Source organism: Acartia tonsa, chromosome 10, assembly GCF_053477335.1.
Source record: "Acartia tonsa isolate MP-2025a chromosome 10, ASM5347733v1, whole genome shotgun sequence".
Classification (NCBI taxonomy): Eukaryota; Metazoa; Arthropoda; class Copepoda; order Calanoida; family Acartiidae; genus Acartia; species Acartia tonsa.
In genome coordinates this window covers 42096179-42114169 of record NC_137269.1, presented here as the reverse complement: position 1 = coordinate 42114169, position 17991 = coordinate 42096179, and the positions used below count along the sequence as shown (strand labels likewise).

Genomic DNA, 17991 nt, shown 5'->3' with positions numbered 1-17991 from the left:
AATTTAAGTGAACAATAAAATCGTGTTTTTGAACAACGATTGTATTAATAAAATAACAAGTTATTTTACAGTATAGTCAATGTGCAATTTTAGCCAGTATTATTAAAGGATTATTGACCAAAAACATTATTCCATACATTTTACCTATTCAGTAGTGTTTCTTACAGATAAAAACAATATAAAATGTCAGCCGTTGTCATCCTGCCGACCAAGTGTTGGCGACCGTTTTCGGCGGCTGTGGTGAAAATGATGAGGGGGTCGCCGTTTTCAATGCCGGTTAGCCAACAAAGCCGCGGCTTGTTTCACGGACAGCGAGTTTGTGTGAGCGGTGTAAGGTGCAAACTTATATATATATATATACGTGGATATATTAAAAGGAATTTTTTTTTTGTCTATTAAGCTTGATAATATAGACCACATTTAATGACCAGTTCGTTCATTTAGTTATTTGCATCGGCATAAGTGTAAATGATAGCGTGCCTGCTTGATGTATAGGAGTTGTCGGGTTCGAGTCTTTCTGGACTGCACCGCGTCATACTAGAGACTTAGAAAATGGTACTATTCCTGCTATATCTGGCACGTGACACTAATAATGAAACTAGAGGCATTGTCTTTACCCTTAAACAGGCACATTTTATTCCCATGCAAGGTTAAGACTTTAAGACAAAGGTCATGCAATCAAAACCTGAAATCCTTGGGTGTTAAGTATCGCATCCCATAACACTGTAGGATATGGTTGAATCACAATTGGTTTATACAATGTAAGTAAGTCTGAACTGTACCATTTAATTTTACATTAGGGTTGATTTGATTTCGTTAGTTACAAAAGCCTCAATTTGGGGTACATTAATATTATCGTCTTTTTTCTAATCCCATTACAGCTTAAAAACGTCGTTGTAATGTAAAGCTTATTTTTACATTGGTCTTTAATTAAAGACCAATTACAAAGTACAAAAGCTTGAATTAAAATTCAATTAAATAAATATTTGAAGCCTGCTTCTTGTACATATTAGAAAGAGTTAAAGGTATTGGCTCTATTATTAATAAATAATTCACTAATGATGGTACTCAGACTTTCAAGGCAACAAATTAATTGACCCCTTACCCGTCCACTTTTTCTTGCTTGTAGTTCAAGTTTGTGTTTAATTATTCATAATGCAAAAAAATATTATTTGATTTATATTCCTTTGTGGATTTACTTGTTAATTCACCAAAAATGCTGATTTTTTGGGTAGGTAGGGAACTTTTTTTTGTAATTTGCCTTTTAAAAAAATTGAGAGACCAAACATTGCCACTGAAAGTAAAATATCTTTAATCTAACATGCAGTTAAAACTACTTACAAAGTTATTTGATATCCGTTAGTTAATACATATAAATATAAAAAGTAAATTTTGAATTTTGGCTTTTTGTCATTGGAGACGAGAATTTTGGGTAAGTTTACTATTTAAGGATATTCATCAGCAACTTTAATGCTAATAAAGAGAGGGGTAGGTTTCTGGTAAAATCCGTAAAAGTTGTGTGTTATAAGTAAAAAACAGTAGTAGAACAAAAAAAATTGTCTATAGTTCTTTTCAATAAGAAATACACATGTTTAGTGAATATTATCGCTCTACTACTATTTTTAAGCCTTAAAACACACACCTTTACGGATTCTACCAGAAACCTACCCCTCTCTTTTTAAAATTTGAAACCAATATTTGCTGAAATCCTTATGTAGATAAATATATGGTAAGAAAAGTTTAGCCTACTACTAGTTTAGAAAAAATCAATCAAAATAAATAAAAGTACACGAGTCTTAAAGCATACGAATAAGATTACGTGATGATAAAACATTGGGTACCAATGTGATTTACATTGCAATGTCCCTTCCCTCCCGGTAACACAAACAAATAATGGTTTAATGTAGTAGGTAGGTATTTGCATGGACTCTAAGGTTAATAACTTCTGACCAATAGAATAATGTAGGTAAGGGAAGTTGGCTAAATGGTTCTGTAACTTTGGGAGAAAGAATAGCTCTGAAGGCTAGGGTAGACGGGTCCAGCTTGGAAGTGCCTTTAAATTAGAAGGACTGATCAAGGGAAATTATATAAACTTAAAAAAGCGACGACTTTTTTTTATTTTAACTAAGTAGGTTTTAATGTTTTTAAGTTTCGTAGATAAATAATTGCAATTATTTTATTTCAAGTAAAGATCCAGTTGAGGGCATATCCAACCTTACAATTCAAGAACAAGTAAGTACAACCTAACCTAACTGGGATTATCGTGTTCATAAGTAGTGCAGCAATAACTAGGTACCAACAATTTTATATTAAAGTAATTTAGTTTTCCAGTAGGTATGGCATCGAAACCGATCAATATCCGCTGGACAAGTGCCGATGCTGATTCAAAATGAAAAATCATATATCGTAATACAGCCAATTTTTTACGGATATTAAAATCTAAATAATACCGTGGGCCAATAAAACTGGAATTTGTCTAAATTTTAAAAATTTTACTATTAAAAAAAAATGTGTGGTTGGATGAAAAAATACAAAAATTAGGAGGTCTGAAAGCATTTTTTTCTATTGTTCTCCCCTCTTTGGTGAAAAAAAAAATAAAAAATATGTGGAAGGGTGCAAAATATGAATAAAATAGAGCTCTGAAAATATATTTCCATTTTATCCCCTTACTTGCTGGAAAAAACTAGGAAGGGAAAAAAATAAAAAAAACTTGCAGCAGGGGAAAAAAATGAATCTTGTGCAGAATATAATTATACACCCCTGCTTTTTCCCCAGACTTACACGTGTAATTATTTTGGTCTTATTCATTAAAGTATTGTAATACAAGAACTGATATGTCCAAAACTAAAATACAGGGAGGAAGGCCAAGGTGTTCATTGTTTATAACACTAGTACCCTAATTTTTCTTATTCGTGGGCTTGACAACTTTGGGGACTTTTATTGAATTTGAATTGGATTGGTTAGTTCGTTAAGTTGAGTGACCCAATTGTAATCTACATAAGGGGTAATTTCATTTCGGATGTAAATCAATTTATCGGCTATTGTCTTATCCTTTAGATCTTTGCTAAAATAGCTAGGTATATGAGTCAAAAAAGTTCATTTTTTTGGTAGCTATTTTCAACAAGTCACTTATTATGATATTTTCGTAATTACATAATTAAATAGAAGACAATTATTATTTTCTAAATATCCACTAGAAAAAATTACTTCATTTATGGCCAAATGAATGTACGGACTGGACATTCCATGCATACATAGTTAAGAGTAGCTTCGCTACTGATGATCAATATTTCCCCCTTTTCCTACCAAACTTTCATGGTCATATAGAATAAAGTTCAAGGTGTATCGTAAACGAACAAAACTTTCAAAATTGGCTGTAATTAAAGAAAAAGTAATTAAGTTGATTTTATTTACTAGAACAATTTTAGCCATGAAAGTCAATGCTATAGACGTCCAAGGGTGGGGGTAAAGGGGTCAATAGCCCCCATCCGAAACTTTGGTAAACCTCCTCAAAATTTTAAAAATTAGATTATATTACCCCCCTCAAACCTTTGAAACCTCTTTTTTGAGCCTCCTAAAAATAAAAATCTTGGACCTCCCTTATTTGTAGAATTAAAACTATTTGTCGATAAGTAGCATAGACGCCACTAAAAAGACTTCGATACAACAAAGTTATGATAACGCAATAGTTTTAGAGACTGCGTAGACATTGTGTTTTTACCAATCGTAGACGTATATGCAGACTGATGTACAAAATTGACCTAAATATAGAGTAGATGCAAAAACAGTAAAATTATTAATTTTAAAACAGAGTTACTTATCATAATATCCATAACTAACTTCCAGCTGCAAAGCATAAATACTTAATTTTCATTAAATATTTAAGCAATCACTTACAATCAAACAAATACTTTCTCAAATGCATATTGTACAATTTAATTATTTTTCTCGTATTCAATCGAATCCGGTGGATAGGAACCGGTTCTCATCAATACGAAAAAACTATGTCTAGCATCGTATTATACCCAGTTTTCTACGAATATAGGAATGTACAATCATAAGATTAAAACTAGTTTTTTTAGCCCGTGCCTTCGGCACCTCGGGGCTAAAAAAACTAGTTTTAATCTCATAATTGTACATTCTATATCCGCGGAAAGCCGTTTATAATACGATGCGAGAAATAACTATTACATTATTTTCCTTCTAATATGACAAGATTTAAAAGTCAAAGGAACTCAACTAAAAAAACGAGTAAAGTACAAAACTGAAATTTGGCATTGTGGTAGCTATTAGGTGTATAATGTGGAAATGTGAAGAAATGGCGGCGGAATTCCCTTATATAAAATGTTCGGGAGTTGAAATACTTGTTTTAATACGATCAGACTATTCTTTCTTATGGATCCAAAGGGATAAGAAAATGGCCTATAAACTAATATACATCCACAATGATGGTACACAAAATAAGCCCTTTTGTAGATTACAATTAGTTGTTGACACGTAAATACACTCAACTCAATGAACCAACCAATAAAAATTCAATAAAAGTGTCCAAAGTTGTGAAGTTAACAAATAAAAATGTTAATATAAAACATTGGGAACTAGTGTAATAAACAGCCTAATGTCCCCTCCCTCCTCCCTGATTCTTAACTATATTTCTAATAAAAAACAACAAAAAACTTGACCCACCCTTAGTCTTACTTATGTTGCGACATGCAAACGTACAAACTCAAACTGTAGAAATTCTTCTCTTTAAAAAAAACTAATGCATTTTCTAGTCCTAATTGGGAAGTTTATTCATACATATATTTAAAAAAATAATAAATAAAGTCATTTATATTAATAAAAGAAGTTAATGTTTTATATTACAACTACAAATTTTCGTTAATTTTGGTAGCTATTTACCCTAACATTAATTGGTCAGTTCGTTCATCTAGTAGGAGGAGAGGGGATGTGGTAAAGGTGTCGTTATTTTAGCCTGCTTTACTTTATTAGAGTAATATAATGTAAGATCAAAGTAATAATTTATATTATTGTCAGCATTTTATTGCTGCCTTCCTCTAAGACAGAATTGTACTTGTTTTCCTTTTACAGGCTTGAATAAAGTATCTCTTTCTTATGACTGCAAAAATATATATATTTCCTCAGTTTGCATCTAACCGACAGAAAAAGTTACTTTTTCTTGTATAAATTTTTAGTAATAAATATCAAATTAATTTTATATATTTTCATAAATAAAACTCCTAATTCACAAGTATTTATTTTTGTAAGCATCTGCAGAAAGCATGGAAATATTTAATTTTACATTGCCTTTTCAGGTTATTGATGAATCCAAAATACCTACAGATGCTGTTATAGGTAGGAAGTTTTAAAAGTAAATATGATATCTTATCTTATAACATGAAAAAGTAAGCTTTTTTTTGTTTGTAGAAAATGATCTCGCTAATTGCTGAGCCAATATGATTCTCCTTTACAGGTCAAGAGTGAGAGTTTATTTCAACCCTCCCATACAAAAATGACAACTCCCAAACTATTTTATTTTTTTTTAAACTAAAAAAATAATGAAGGGGGGATGAATTCAACCCCCCACCACCTCAAGTGCCCTTAGAGGCCTCTAGGGGGCGTAGCTGGTAGTATATGAATACTAGAATTGGCTCGATATATATCTCCCAATTGGCTAGTTTTCTATATGCATATCTATTTCTCAATAAATCTATTTTTATCACCCGGCATTACTATCTAAAAGAAAGTAAATGTTTAATAATTTAAATGATTTTAAAAAAGATTTTTTAAATCATATTTCTTTACATTACCATCGCCAAAGGGTTAATATGATTACAATTTTAGTTTAATATTTGAACACACAAAGTGTCGCCACTATCGAATTCTTTTAAAACAGAGTTTTCTTAAATTTATTATATTATAAATTTAAATTTTCTTTTTTATGATTAGAAATTAAATACTTCAGTATAATGTAAATAGCAACATGAAATGAAAAAAATTTATTTATTTTTAATAAAGTAAAATAATGGGTCTTATCGTTCTGGGCAATGAGAGTTAATTATGGATTATTGGAGCACTATGAGTTTCCAAATTATATTCCTTGGAAAATTTGAGCTCGATTATAGACATTTATTTCCTATATAGATCTGACATGGATCTTGAAGCAATTAAGCAGGCCGTTTTGTTCATGTTAAAAATTGGAAGATTTCATTAAATAAAAGTTATTGCAAATATACTTAGTAAATAATATTAATATATATTAAGACAAAAGCATAATCTTATCTCCCCCTGTACTCCTTTGATATTAGAGAAATCTCTGATATTAATCATTTATCTCACAAAAAAAATAACCATAAAGGTACTTTTTTTAGTTAAAGTTGAAAGCTGTGCCGTTCATTGGGTTGATGTTCTTATGATAGCAGGTATGTTGAATAATTTTTAAAAAAACAATTTGGGTTCAGTCCCTTTCGTGACAACGCCTTTTAAAGGGTGTTTCGTCATATTTTCAAAGTAGCTTTTTATAGGCTATTTTAGGTTAGGTTAGGTGATTGTCCCGCAGAGTTAGGCAATTGCCCTGCAGGGCTAGAAATAGTAAAAGCTATTGTGAAAATACGACGAAACGCCCCTTAAGAGGCGTTGTCACGAAAGGAACATTACCCTAATTTTTTTTAAAGATTACGAAGAAAAAATAACTCATTACGTTTGGAAATCATAAGTAAGATAGGTACTAATTTTTAATGCTCTTGATTTTTTTATCCTCAGTTTAATTGATTTTTGATATTTAAAAAATATATAGTAATGAAATCATACTGTTAAGGACAGTATCAGCAAGCTCCACCCCTTCCCTACACACCTGGCATGGAATACAGTGGTCACGTGGTATATACAGGTAATTAGCTCCACCCCTTCCCTACACACCTGGCATGGCATTCAGTGATTACATGGTACATACAGGTAATTAGATCAAACCCTTTCCTACACACCTGGCATGGAATACAGTGGTCATGTGGTACATACAGGTAATTAGATCAAACCCTTCCCTACACACATGGCATGGAAAACAGTGGTCATGTGGTACATACAGGTAATTAGATCCAACCCTTCCCTACACATCTGGCATGGAATACAGTGGTCACGTGGTACATACAGGTAATTAGCTCCACCCCTTCCCAACACACCTGGCATGGCATTCAGTGATTACATGGTACATACAGGTAATTAGATCAAACCCTTTCCTACACACCTGGCATGGAATACAGTGGTCATGTGGTACATACAGGTAATTAGATCAAACCCTTCCCTACACACATGGCATGGAAAACAGTGGTCATGTGGTACATACAGGTAATTAGATCCAACCCTTCCCTACACATCTGGCATGGAATACAGTGGTCACGTGGTACATACAGGTAATTAGCTCCACCCCTTCCCTACACACCTGGCATGGAATACAGTGGTCACGTTGTACATACAGGTAATTAGCTCCACCCCTTCCCTACACACTTGGCATGGAATATAGTGGTCACGTGTTTTATAATAAATACCTAGTCTTTAAAAAAACCTTTTTATTACAATATATTTTCATTATAGGTTCAGAAAGTAGACTGAAGGCAGGGGACAAAGTATTTGTAGGTGATATTTTCAATACAGGTCCAAGGCAAGTAGTTAATTCATTAATAAATTAAAATGATTTAATACAATTGTAGTTGATGTACATTTTATTTTTTTAACATTTTCTCACCAATTTACATCTGTAAATTATAATTGGTAACCCAAAGTCTTTTTATCATTATTTCTCATTCATGGGCCAAAAAATATTGGGTACAATTATTAAATCATGATTGGTTGGTTAAATCTAGCATTTTCTATAGGTAACGTTCATCAATTTATCCTCGATGTCTTATCCCTTAGGATCCCTGGCTTAACGTTAATTCGTATTTGTTTCAGGAGTTATGGTAATTACGCGGCTTGGGGAGGAATGTCGACATATTCTGTGGCTCCGGAGACTTCTGTTCAGTAAGAAATTTAAATATCATACTTGCGGCAATAAATGTATTATTATAGATGTATACCCAAGACAACTACCTGACTCAAGTGGCGGGGACCCTTTTTCGTCTGCTAGCAAATTGCTTTCTTTTCTTTTGTAGCGACTTGGCTGTTCTTATATTTCCTATGGTATTGGTTGACCCAATGAAAAGTCGGCATAGGGTCCCCACCCCGTGGGTAGAGTTATATATAGCTCTATTCTTTAATTTAATCTTGCGGCTACGCCACTAGAGGCCTTTAGGGGTACTTGAGGGAAATGGTGGTGATTTGCTGACCCTTTATTTCACATTTCAGTTTTGTTTAAAAAAATGACGTATTTTTTGGTGAATGGGTACTATTTTTAGGGTTGTAGCAACCTTCCAAAAAAAAAGTTAAAAACTTCCCCAGGAAATAAGTAGGTAAAGTTTCAATTAATTGAGAACCATATTGGTTCAGAAGTAAGCGAGATTATTTGGAACAAAAAGACAGACACACTGCCTTACCAATACCACAAACCTTCTGCTATGACAAAGCTGAAAAGCTAAAAAGTTTTGAGTGGATAAGTAAAACTATGAATTCTTTGTAGTGTGTTTGTATTATACAAAGATTTAAAACTTTTCTACCCTAATATAGAGAAAGGAATTATATATAGAAACCTACTAGTTTTTCTTCATAAAAACATAATAACATAATAAAAAGCTGTTTTTATATCCTAAATATCAAAGTTGCAAATTGTAACAGAGATCTCCCTCTTACCTACAATTTTTCAGCAAAGGTTTTTCATCCTTTGGTAATAATTTAGGTTATATTATTTTGTTAGAGAATAAACAGTCAATCAGGCAATCTTACTCATCCCCCCCACCACTAATTAAGAATTATAGTCTTGTAAAATATGTAGCTGCGCTTCTTTGTAAAACTAAATATTCGGTTCTGTTTGTTTTCCGATAAGATTATAGATTATAGATTTTTATACACACAAATATTAAACTTGGAAATTTCTGTTGAAGAAAAATATTTCTCGTTGAATACATGCATTTAATATAAATCCATGGAAGTTGTTAGTTGATCATGCTATCTCTATAATACAAAGTAGCTTGATGTCTGTCCGTCCGTCTGTCTGTCCCTTAAGATCTCGGTGACCACTGAACCAATTGGATTCTACTCTTCAGGTATTATACCTACTGGTCCTGTGGTGGTTTTAAGCTATTTTCTTGGGATGTGTCACACCCCAACCCCCCTGCAGCACCAGAGATACTTTTTAAAATTACCTCTTGGAGGCAAAGCCCCGCGAAGCCGCTAGTCTATAATACAAAGTAGCTTGATGTCTGTCCGTCCGTCTGTCTGTCCCTTAAGATCTCGGTGACCACTGAACCAATTGGATTCTACTCTTCAGGTATTATACCTACTGGTCCTGTGGTGGTTTTAAGCTATTTTCTTGGGATGTGTCACACCCCAACCCCCCTGCAGCACCAGAGATACTTTTTAAAATTACCTCTTGGAGGCAAAGCCCCGCGAAGCCGCTAGTCTATAATACAAAGTAGCTTGATGTCTGTCCGTCCGTCTGTCTGTCCCTTAAGATCTCGGTGACCACTGAACCAATTGGATTCTACTCTTCAGGTATTATACCTACTGGTCCTGTGGTGGTTTTAAGCTATTTTCTTGGGATGTGTCACACCCCAACCCCCCTGCAGCACCAGAGATACTTTTTAAAATTACCTCTTGGAGGCAAAGCCCCGCGAAGCCGCTAGTCTATAATACAAAGTAGCTTGATGTCTGTCCGTCCGTCTGTCTGTCCCTTAAGATCTCGGTGACCACTGAACCAATTGGATTCTACTCTTCAGGTATTATACCTACTGGTCCTGTGGTGGTTTTAAGCTATTTTCTTGGGATGTGTCACACCCCAACCCCCCTGCAGCACCAGAGATACTTTTTAAAATTACCTCTTGGAGGCAAAGCCCCGCGAAGCCGCTAGTCTATAATACAAAGTAGCTTGATGTCTGTCCGTCCGTCTGTCTGTCCCTTAAGATCTCGGTGACCACTGAACCAATTGGATTCTACTCTTCAGGTATTATACCTACTGGTCCTGTGGTGGTTTTAAGCTATTTTCTTGGGATGTGTCACACCCCAACCCCCCTGCAGCACCAGAGATACTTTTTAAAATTACCTCTTGGGGGCAAAGCCCCGCGAAGCCGCTAGTCTATAATAAAAAGTAGCTTGATGTCTTTCTGTCCCTTAAGATCTTGGTAACCACTTAACCGATTGGATTCTACTCTTCAGGGAATATACCTACCTACTGGTCATGTGTTGATTTTTTTGGGATGTGTTAAAACTCCAACCTCCCCTAAAAAATTTAAAATTCCCCTCAAGCCGCTAGTATTCATATATTGAAAATACCTCAACAATTTAAGTTTAATATAACAAAATCACAAATTATTTATGATTTAACACCTTATGATGGTTTGAATGCGTTTTGCGATAATAAAGTTGTACTTTTTCAGGAAGCTTCCTATAAACCTGACCATGGATGAGGCCGCTGGTTTAAATGGTGCCTGTGAGACAGCTTATCACGGCCTCATTCATTGTGGTAACTTGAGAAAAGGTAAACACTTGAAAAACTTGCCCCACCTTATTTTTTTCAATTTGTTCAAAGTATTGGAGATTTCTGTTGTCGCTGGTCACTTAGACAGTTGAAAAATTTATTGCCAGCTGGCAAATTGTTGATTGTTAATACTAGCAACGGAGTATAAAATATAATCATAAAAAATGACAACGAATTTTGAAATAATTATTTATTGCATTGTATTAAAGACAGCTTTCCGCGGATATTAAAATGAAAATTTATAATATTAAAAATAGTTTTGTGAGCCTCAAGTGGCCTAAGGCTAAGAAATGGTTCTAATCCAGCTTATATTAATCGGTTCCGAAGCCATAATGGAAATTTTTAGTTTCATCTTCCAAGAATAATAACAGCAGTTTTTATTTTATTTTAGGGGAAACAGTTTTGATTCAAGGGGCAACAGGTTCTTCTGGTTTAGCAGCTGTACAGGTGAATGGATCATTCCCTATGATATCATTATTAAGATCTTTTAGAAGTTAGGGGCGCACCCGCTAATATAGAACTGAAGAAGACAAACTTTTTAGATTTTTTTTTGGATAGAATCTTGAATGTAAAAAATTACCTATCTTGTAAGTATCTCATCAAAGCTTCTCTCTGTAAATCTCATCGTCTATTTAAGTATCTTAAGTGCCTTGAATATAAATGTCGCTAAGGACGAATAAGGACTAATAAGCAGGGATAAGACAATGGACGATAAATTAATGTACATTCCTAAAGATGATGCACAAAATAACCATTCATGATTCTGTAGACTACAATTAGTGGTAAAAACGTTTTGACACTTAATTTTCTTAATGGTCCAACCAATCAAACTTCCAATAAAAGTTCCAAAAGTTTTGAAGCCAACAAATAAGAAAACGTCAATATAAACAACTAGTCCCCAAAGTTTTATATAAACGTTTTGTTATTCATTGGCTTAGCAACTTTGGAGACCTTTATAGAATTTTGATTGTTTGATTCATTTAGTTGAGTGTCCAAACGTTTCAACCACTAATTGTAATCTACAGAAGTGGTAATTTTGTTTATCGTCATTGTGGATGTACATCAACTTATCGTCCATTGTCTTATCCCTTTATATCCTTGCAATTTTCCTCCCTGGTGCATGTGATGTCTAGTCTAAATATAAATGTTGCTATAGACGAATGACAACTAATGAGGGTGTCTCCCGAAGCAACCAAAAACAAGAACGATTTTTTCTTTTGTTAAGATAGCTTCTGCCGTGGGTGCCAATATGATTCTTACTGGTGGTTCTCAAGAAAAACTTAAGGCATTCAATTCTCATAAATTTAAATACCCATTTCAAGTTGGATGAAATCAATTCTTTCCTGCTTTTTTTTTGTTTATCTGAAGTGTTCAATTTGTTCTCAATAAAATACAACAAAACAAGGATGACAATATCCATAAAAGCAAAGCTCTAAAATTAGAAAATGAACAATTACTCTTGTACAGTGTCAGTCAAACTTAATAAACCTAAACAGATTTGCTTATATTTGTACATTGTTGTCCTACGAATCATCATTCCAAAAATTATACAAAAAGTTTATGTCAAAAAAGTAAAAAATCAGTATGTTTCAAATAAACGTACAGACTATCTGGTAACAATTACAGAGTTACTACGCTTTCTAAATCGTACCAAACAACTGTATTAGGGATCATCTTGCAAAGTATGAATTCATTAACACAACTCTAACATGTTTAAATAAACGAAAAAAGCTAAACGTTACGGACAGACCAACCCTAATTATAGAAAAGCTTCATTTTTTGAATGATTTTTATAATTATGAGATTTCTTACTGCATTGAAACAGATTGCCAGTGAACAAGCTAGGGGCGAAGGAAAAGTACTTGGAGTTTACAATTATAACTCAGGTAATAAAATAACTTTCAAACTTTTATTTTAAGCAATCATTTATTGGTCATTCGTTCATCCAGTAGGAGGCTAGAAGACGGGGACATCTTCATTTCAGCCAGCTACAAGTTTCACTTTATTAGAGTAAATGATAATATGGTTTCTCGTATTCATTTGAATCCGGTGGATAGGAACCGGTTCTCATGAATACGAAAAAACTATGTCTAGCATCGTATTATATCCAGTTTTCTACGAATATAGAAATGTACAATCATAAGATTAAAACTAGTTTTTTTAGCCGGTGCCTTCGGCACCACGGGGCTAAAAAAACTAGTTTTAATCTTATAATTGTACATTCTATATCCGCGGAAAGCCGTTTATAATACAATACGAGAAATAACTATTAAGATCCAATTAATAATAAATCCATTCAAATAACCCAAAATAAAATTGGATGAAGATTTGTTTTGATAGGCAAGAAAGAATATGTCTGTAAATTATAGTATAACGATAGAGGGGGATGGGGTTAAATAACTCTATGTTCCCACCCTGTGGACCCTGTGTCGACTCTCAATTGGGTCTTAGAATATCAGCCAATAGCGTTGCAAATATTAACACAGTTAAGTTGCTACAAAAGATCTGAAAGCAATTTGCTAGCTGACATAAAAGGTCCCCAACACTGGATCCAGGTAGTCGTCTAAGTTATACATCAATAGGTATTTATTATATTTTTGTCTGAATTTATAGAAAAATAAAAATTTGTATATAGGTAAAGAAGATGGAGTAAGTCTTCCAGAGTTTGTTAAATCTCTAGGAATAAAGGTAAACTTTTTGTAAAAAATAAATTTATACATTTAGGGTAGGTCCGTAATGGATAGGCATGTTAGAATTGTCCTACAGATTTAAAATATGGTATGATGTTTCTTGTATCAACTAGGTACAATTTTGAAAGTACATTTTAAAGTTTACCCTCATTTACCCCATCTCATCTTTACCTACTGGATAAAGAACTGACAAATAAATGACAGGGGAAATAGCAACCAAAATTAACAACAAATTTTTCCATGTTATAATATCCACGTATTTTCTGCATCCATTCAATAACAATATTAACAATTAGATTATTTTTAAGGGAGTTCATGCAGTTTATGATACAGTTGGTGGTAATAAAAATTCAAAGGACCTTCTCAGAATATTGAAGTAAGTTTAAGTTTAGAAAAAAATAGTTATTGTAAGAAAACAGGGATAGGACAAGGGACAAACCAATTTTCTGACCAATACTGATGTATAAAATTCTCTCTGTGGTTGTAGATAATAACTATTTGGTAAACAAAGTGGTTTAAACTGAACAAAAATATAGAATTACAATTTGAAATTTGTGCCATAATTAAGATTTGTGGAAAGCTGTCTATAATACAATGCGATAAATAACTATTCTAGATTTGGTGGCAGATACCTAGTAATTGGGTGGACAAGTACCCCGCTGGCGGGTGGAGGGCGAGGAGCGGGTGCTGATCATAATACCGCTAACTCTGTACCAACTAATCTTATCATGATGAAAGGAGCAAAGGTAATTTCTCTTATTCATTTGAAACCTATTAATATCATTATCCAATGGATTAGAACTGGTTTTCATCCATACGAAAAAGATATGTCTAGCATTGTATTATATCCTGTTTTCTATGAATATAAAAATGCACAATCATAAGATCAAAACAAGTTTTTTTAGCCCTAAGATGCCAAATAATTTTACTTTTTATATCAGCGGATAGCTGTTTATAATATGATGCGAGAAATAATTATCTATAATACAAAGTAAAATGATGTCTGTCCGTCCGTCCGTCTGAAGCTTAAGATCTCGGTAACCACTGAACCGATTGGATTCTACTCTTTAGGGTATATACCTACTGGTCCTGTGGTGGTTTTAGGCTATTTTCTTGGGGGGTGGGACACCCCCCCCCCCCTAAAAAAAAAAAAAAAAATCCCCCCCTTATTTTTTTTTTTTTTTGCAGAAGATTTTTAGGGTCCTTTATTTTTTTTTGCAGAAGATTTCCTTGGTCCTTTTTTTTTGCAGAAGATTTCCTTGGTCCTTTTACGAATTTCACCTTAATTTTTTTTTGATCACCTCTTGGGGCAAACATTATAATAGAAGACAGGTAAAAAAAGAAAATGAAAACTAACTTCATTTTTTGGGAAGGGAGGGAGGGAAGCCTTATTTCTATGGGCGGTTTTTCCTGTGAGGATAGTGGTACCCTCCCCAAAATAGTTATAAACCTTTACATTAAAAGCTACAATTCAAAGGAGAAGCATATTGGTTCAGCAGTTAGCAAGATTCTTCAAAACAAACAGACACACAGATAACCATCCTGTTACTTTTATTTAAGGATAACAAGATGCATAGATAGAAATATATTTTTTCCATTTTATCATTGCTCGGCAGACAATAATTACATCAGTTTTTCTATTAGCCTTTTTTCTATTTTGCTGTTTCATTTAACCTCAATTTTTGCAATATTTCCAAATATGCTAAATCATTTCAAAACTGGCATACTCAAAGCAATTTGAAATGAAACTTTTCTCTAATTGTAGGTTATTGGGTGTCCAGTAGCAATTCACACGAGACTTGATCCATCAATCAGAATTCAAAGACTCCAGGAAAACAACATTTGCTTTTTCACCTTTTATCAATTATTATTTTAGTATCCTGGCTAGTGCTACTCTAAGGCTAGTGTATGACGGTCTGTTCTTCAGTTTAAATGACTGAATTGTACTTATTGGATATTTATAAGTTTTCAGTGACCTGATTGTAGAAAGACAGAAAAAAAAGTAAAGGAGTTGATGCGCTACTAATATAAAGGGGGTCATTTTTTTCGGGTACTTCCCGTAAAAGTGGGTATTTTTAGGCTTTAAAATAGGAGTAGAACTATAAAATTTGGCATTGCAGTTGCCTTTATGAAACATAATGTGATTTTATGATAAAACCAATTTTCTAGCCAGATTAGACATTTTTAATCATATTTTCACGTGGTGATTTATTTTGGTAGAGTTTGGAAATGTTTTCAATATTAAATTCACAAATGTCCAGAGCAAATACAAGTATAACTTTATTAGAAAATACTAAGTTTTCTAAAAGGGGGGGGGGGGGGGTTTAATGCAACCATCTCGTAATCAGTGAGCAAATGGCACTTAGAATTCGAATTTCCATCTGAAATTTTCCATGAGTAATCCTTGGTAGGTCTATTTTCCCTAAATCGAACAAAAAGTTGGAAAAGTAACGGCTAACGGCTCAGCTGTTTTGTTATTTTTTTGATATCTATATTGCAAATTAGTCACGAAACCTCTCTCAACATAATACTCTTTTCTACTCCAAAACGCTATCAAACGGTTCTACACGGTATATGTTGGTGCTAGAAGTTTTAAAAATGGTTATTGCTATCATTTAATATGAATTAAACCAAATATATGTTTTAAAAAGTTGATTCCTACGTAATTGATGATGGATTTACCCTGAAAATAGGCTAAAAACGGCTGAACGGCTGAGCCGCTAGCCGTTACTTTTCCAACTTTTTGTTCGATTTAGGGAAAATAGACCTACCAAGAATTACTCATGCAAAAGATCAGATCGAAATTCGAATTCTAAGTGTCATTTGCTCACTGATTACGAGATGGTTGCATTAAACCCCCCCCCCCCTTATTCAAATTTGTGTACTCAACTGTTATGCCAAATTTTAGAGTTCTGAGGTGAATTCTTAAAAATTTTTTTGGCTCACTGCCTCACTAAATTAGTGAGGCAAAATTATCCTCTATAAATTTTTAGCGAGCCTCACTAAATTTAGTGGGGCAGTGAGCTAAAAAGTTTTTCACCTCTGTTTTAAAGCTAAAGCACCCACTTCTACGGAAAATACTCGAAAAAAATGACCCACTTTAATCTTATTGACAGTCAATAGAAGTTAGATATTCTATTGTGGCATGATTATGTATGTTTGTTGTCTGCAGGCCCTAGATGATTGGGTTTCACAGGACTTGATCAAACCTTTTACTTCACATGTATACCCTTTTAATCAATTCAGGAACATATCAATCAAATACCCCTTATTTTTATGTAACTCCTAAAGAAATTCATAGTTTAAAGAACCTGAGAATTATCTATTTAATTTTCAAAGGATTTCATTTTCGTTTAATGTGTCATGATATTTGGGTGATTTAAATTGGTTTTGACTTTGACCATTCCAATAAATAGTAACAGTTTCAACATTCTTTATGCATATATAGAAAAAAAATATTTGTTGGGGTTGGGGTTGTGATGAAAAAATCAAAGAGGTTACTGCCATGAAAATTAGATTACACAAACAAATTTGTTTATAACATGATGAACGAAATTGATTGATTGATTATAGAGAGGCCTTAGTTGCAAAGTGGAATAGACAGATAACTGGAAATTGTATTCTTAGGTATGTATTTGATTTTAATTGTATAAAGCCAAAGTAAGACATGCTTAATTTAATGAAATATATTATATGCACAGATTGTAACCCTTTCACACTAAGGGGGGCGGGGGAGTAATCTTACATTCTCGTAATCAGTGCACAAATGTCACTTAGAATTCGAATTTTGTTATGAAACTTGGCATGTATATTAGTATAAGTCTTGGTATGTCTATTTTCCCTAAATCGAACAAAAGTTTAATAAGTAACGGCTAACTGCTGGCAGCTCATATTATAGACAGCTCTCCACAGATATTAATTGAAAAACCTCAAGGGGCCGAAGACCCAGGTAACAAAACTGGTATTAAATTTATGATTTTCACTTTATTATTCTTGGAAAATTCTCTGTATATTAATTCTATACATGATTTTTTAGTATGGCTGCAAACAGGTTTTAATCCAGCAACTGTTCAATTCATAGGTTTGGAAGCCATACTGGAATATTACTTATTTATTCTATTATTTCAGATGCCAAGAATAAGATAGTATTGGAATGTACAAAACATACAAGAGCCTAAACAGTGACAAAACAAAAAATACCACATGCTCAAATCTGTGATTTTACTGTTTCAAATTATATTTTATATTTATATTTATATGTTTAAGTTCAAGAATTCTAGTCAAAAATATGATATACTCTTCCATATATTTATTGTTTTATATACTTAATACATTGGTATTTATTTTAAGCCTTTTTGAAAAAAATCATATAGTTTTCACTTCTTCCACCAATTCAAAGAGAATTTTATTGCTGTTTCGTCATTTGTACGGCCTTTTGGACATCCAAAATGATGGTCTACAAAAAATTTGTCTGTCTGTCCATTTGTATTATCTTTTACATTTCTTTGTTTATACCTAGTATTTACCTAGCTTGTATGTTTCAGAAAATTATAGATTTTTCAAGTTAATATGTTTTCACTCAAAAAAACAGTAATTTGTTTACATTTCAAAAAGGTATTAGTTTTCATGTAAAGCAATCTTGTTAAAATATTGTTACAGATACATACAAAATGAAAA

General features: G+C 33.2%; 1 protein-coding gene across 2 annotated transcripts; it reads left to right on the top strand.

Moving 5' to 3' along the window:
* Positions 1-177: 177 nt before the first annotated feature.
* Positions 178-17974, top strand: LOC145330077 (protein Cryzl2-like). 2 transcript variants are annotated; one of them, XM_080174637.1, is made up of 18 exons: positions 178-335; positions 2187-2232; positions 5316-5355; positions 6372-6422; positions 6818-6889; positions 7591-7657; positions 7948-8016; positions 10524-10624; positions 11016-11071; positions 11850-11909; positions 12450-12510; positions 13260-13312; positions 13623-13690; positions 13931-14060; positions 15080-15146; positions 16488-16560; positions 16888-16941; positions 17443-17974. In XM_080174637.1, exons 1-18 carry the CDS (start codon positions 184-186, stop codon positions 17453-17455), a joined length of 1233 nt encoding a protein of 410 aa, XP_080030763.1. In that variant the 5' UTR covers positions 178-183; the 3' UTR covers positions 17456-17974. The 2 variants fall into 2 exon arrangements, with proteins under 2 accessions (XP_080030763.1, XP_080030764.1); XM_080174638.1 differs by having other exon boundaries at positions 195-335; positions 2192-2232.
* Positions 17975-17991: the final 17 nt, after the last annotated feature.

Coding starts and splice junctions, on each gene's coding strand:
- LOC145330077 (XM_080174637.1), top strand. CDS start 184: ATGTCAGCCGTTGTCATCCTGCCGACCAAGTGTTGGCGACCGTTTTCG. Junction 11,910..12,449: donor GTTCTCAAGAAAAACTTAAG/GCATTCAATTCT, acceptor GCATTGAAACAG/ATTGCCAGTGAACAAGCTAG. Junction 13,313..13,622: donor TTAAATCTCTAGGAATAAAG/GTAAACTTTTTG, acceptor ATTATTTTTAAG/GGAGTTCATGCAGTTTATGA.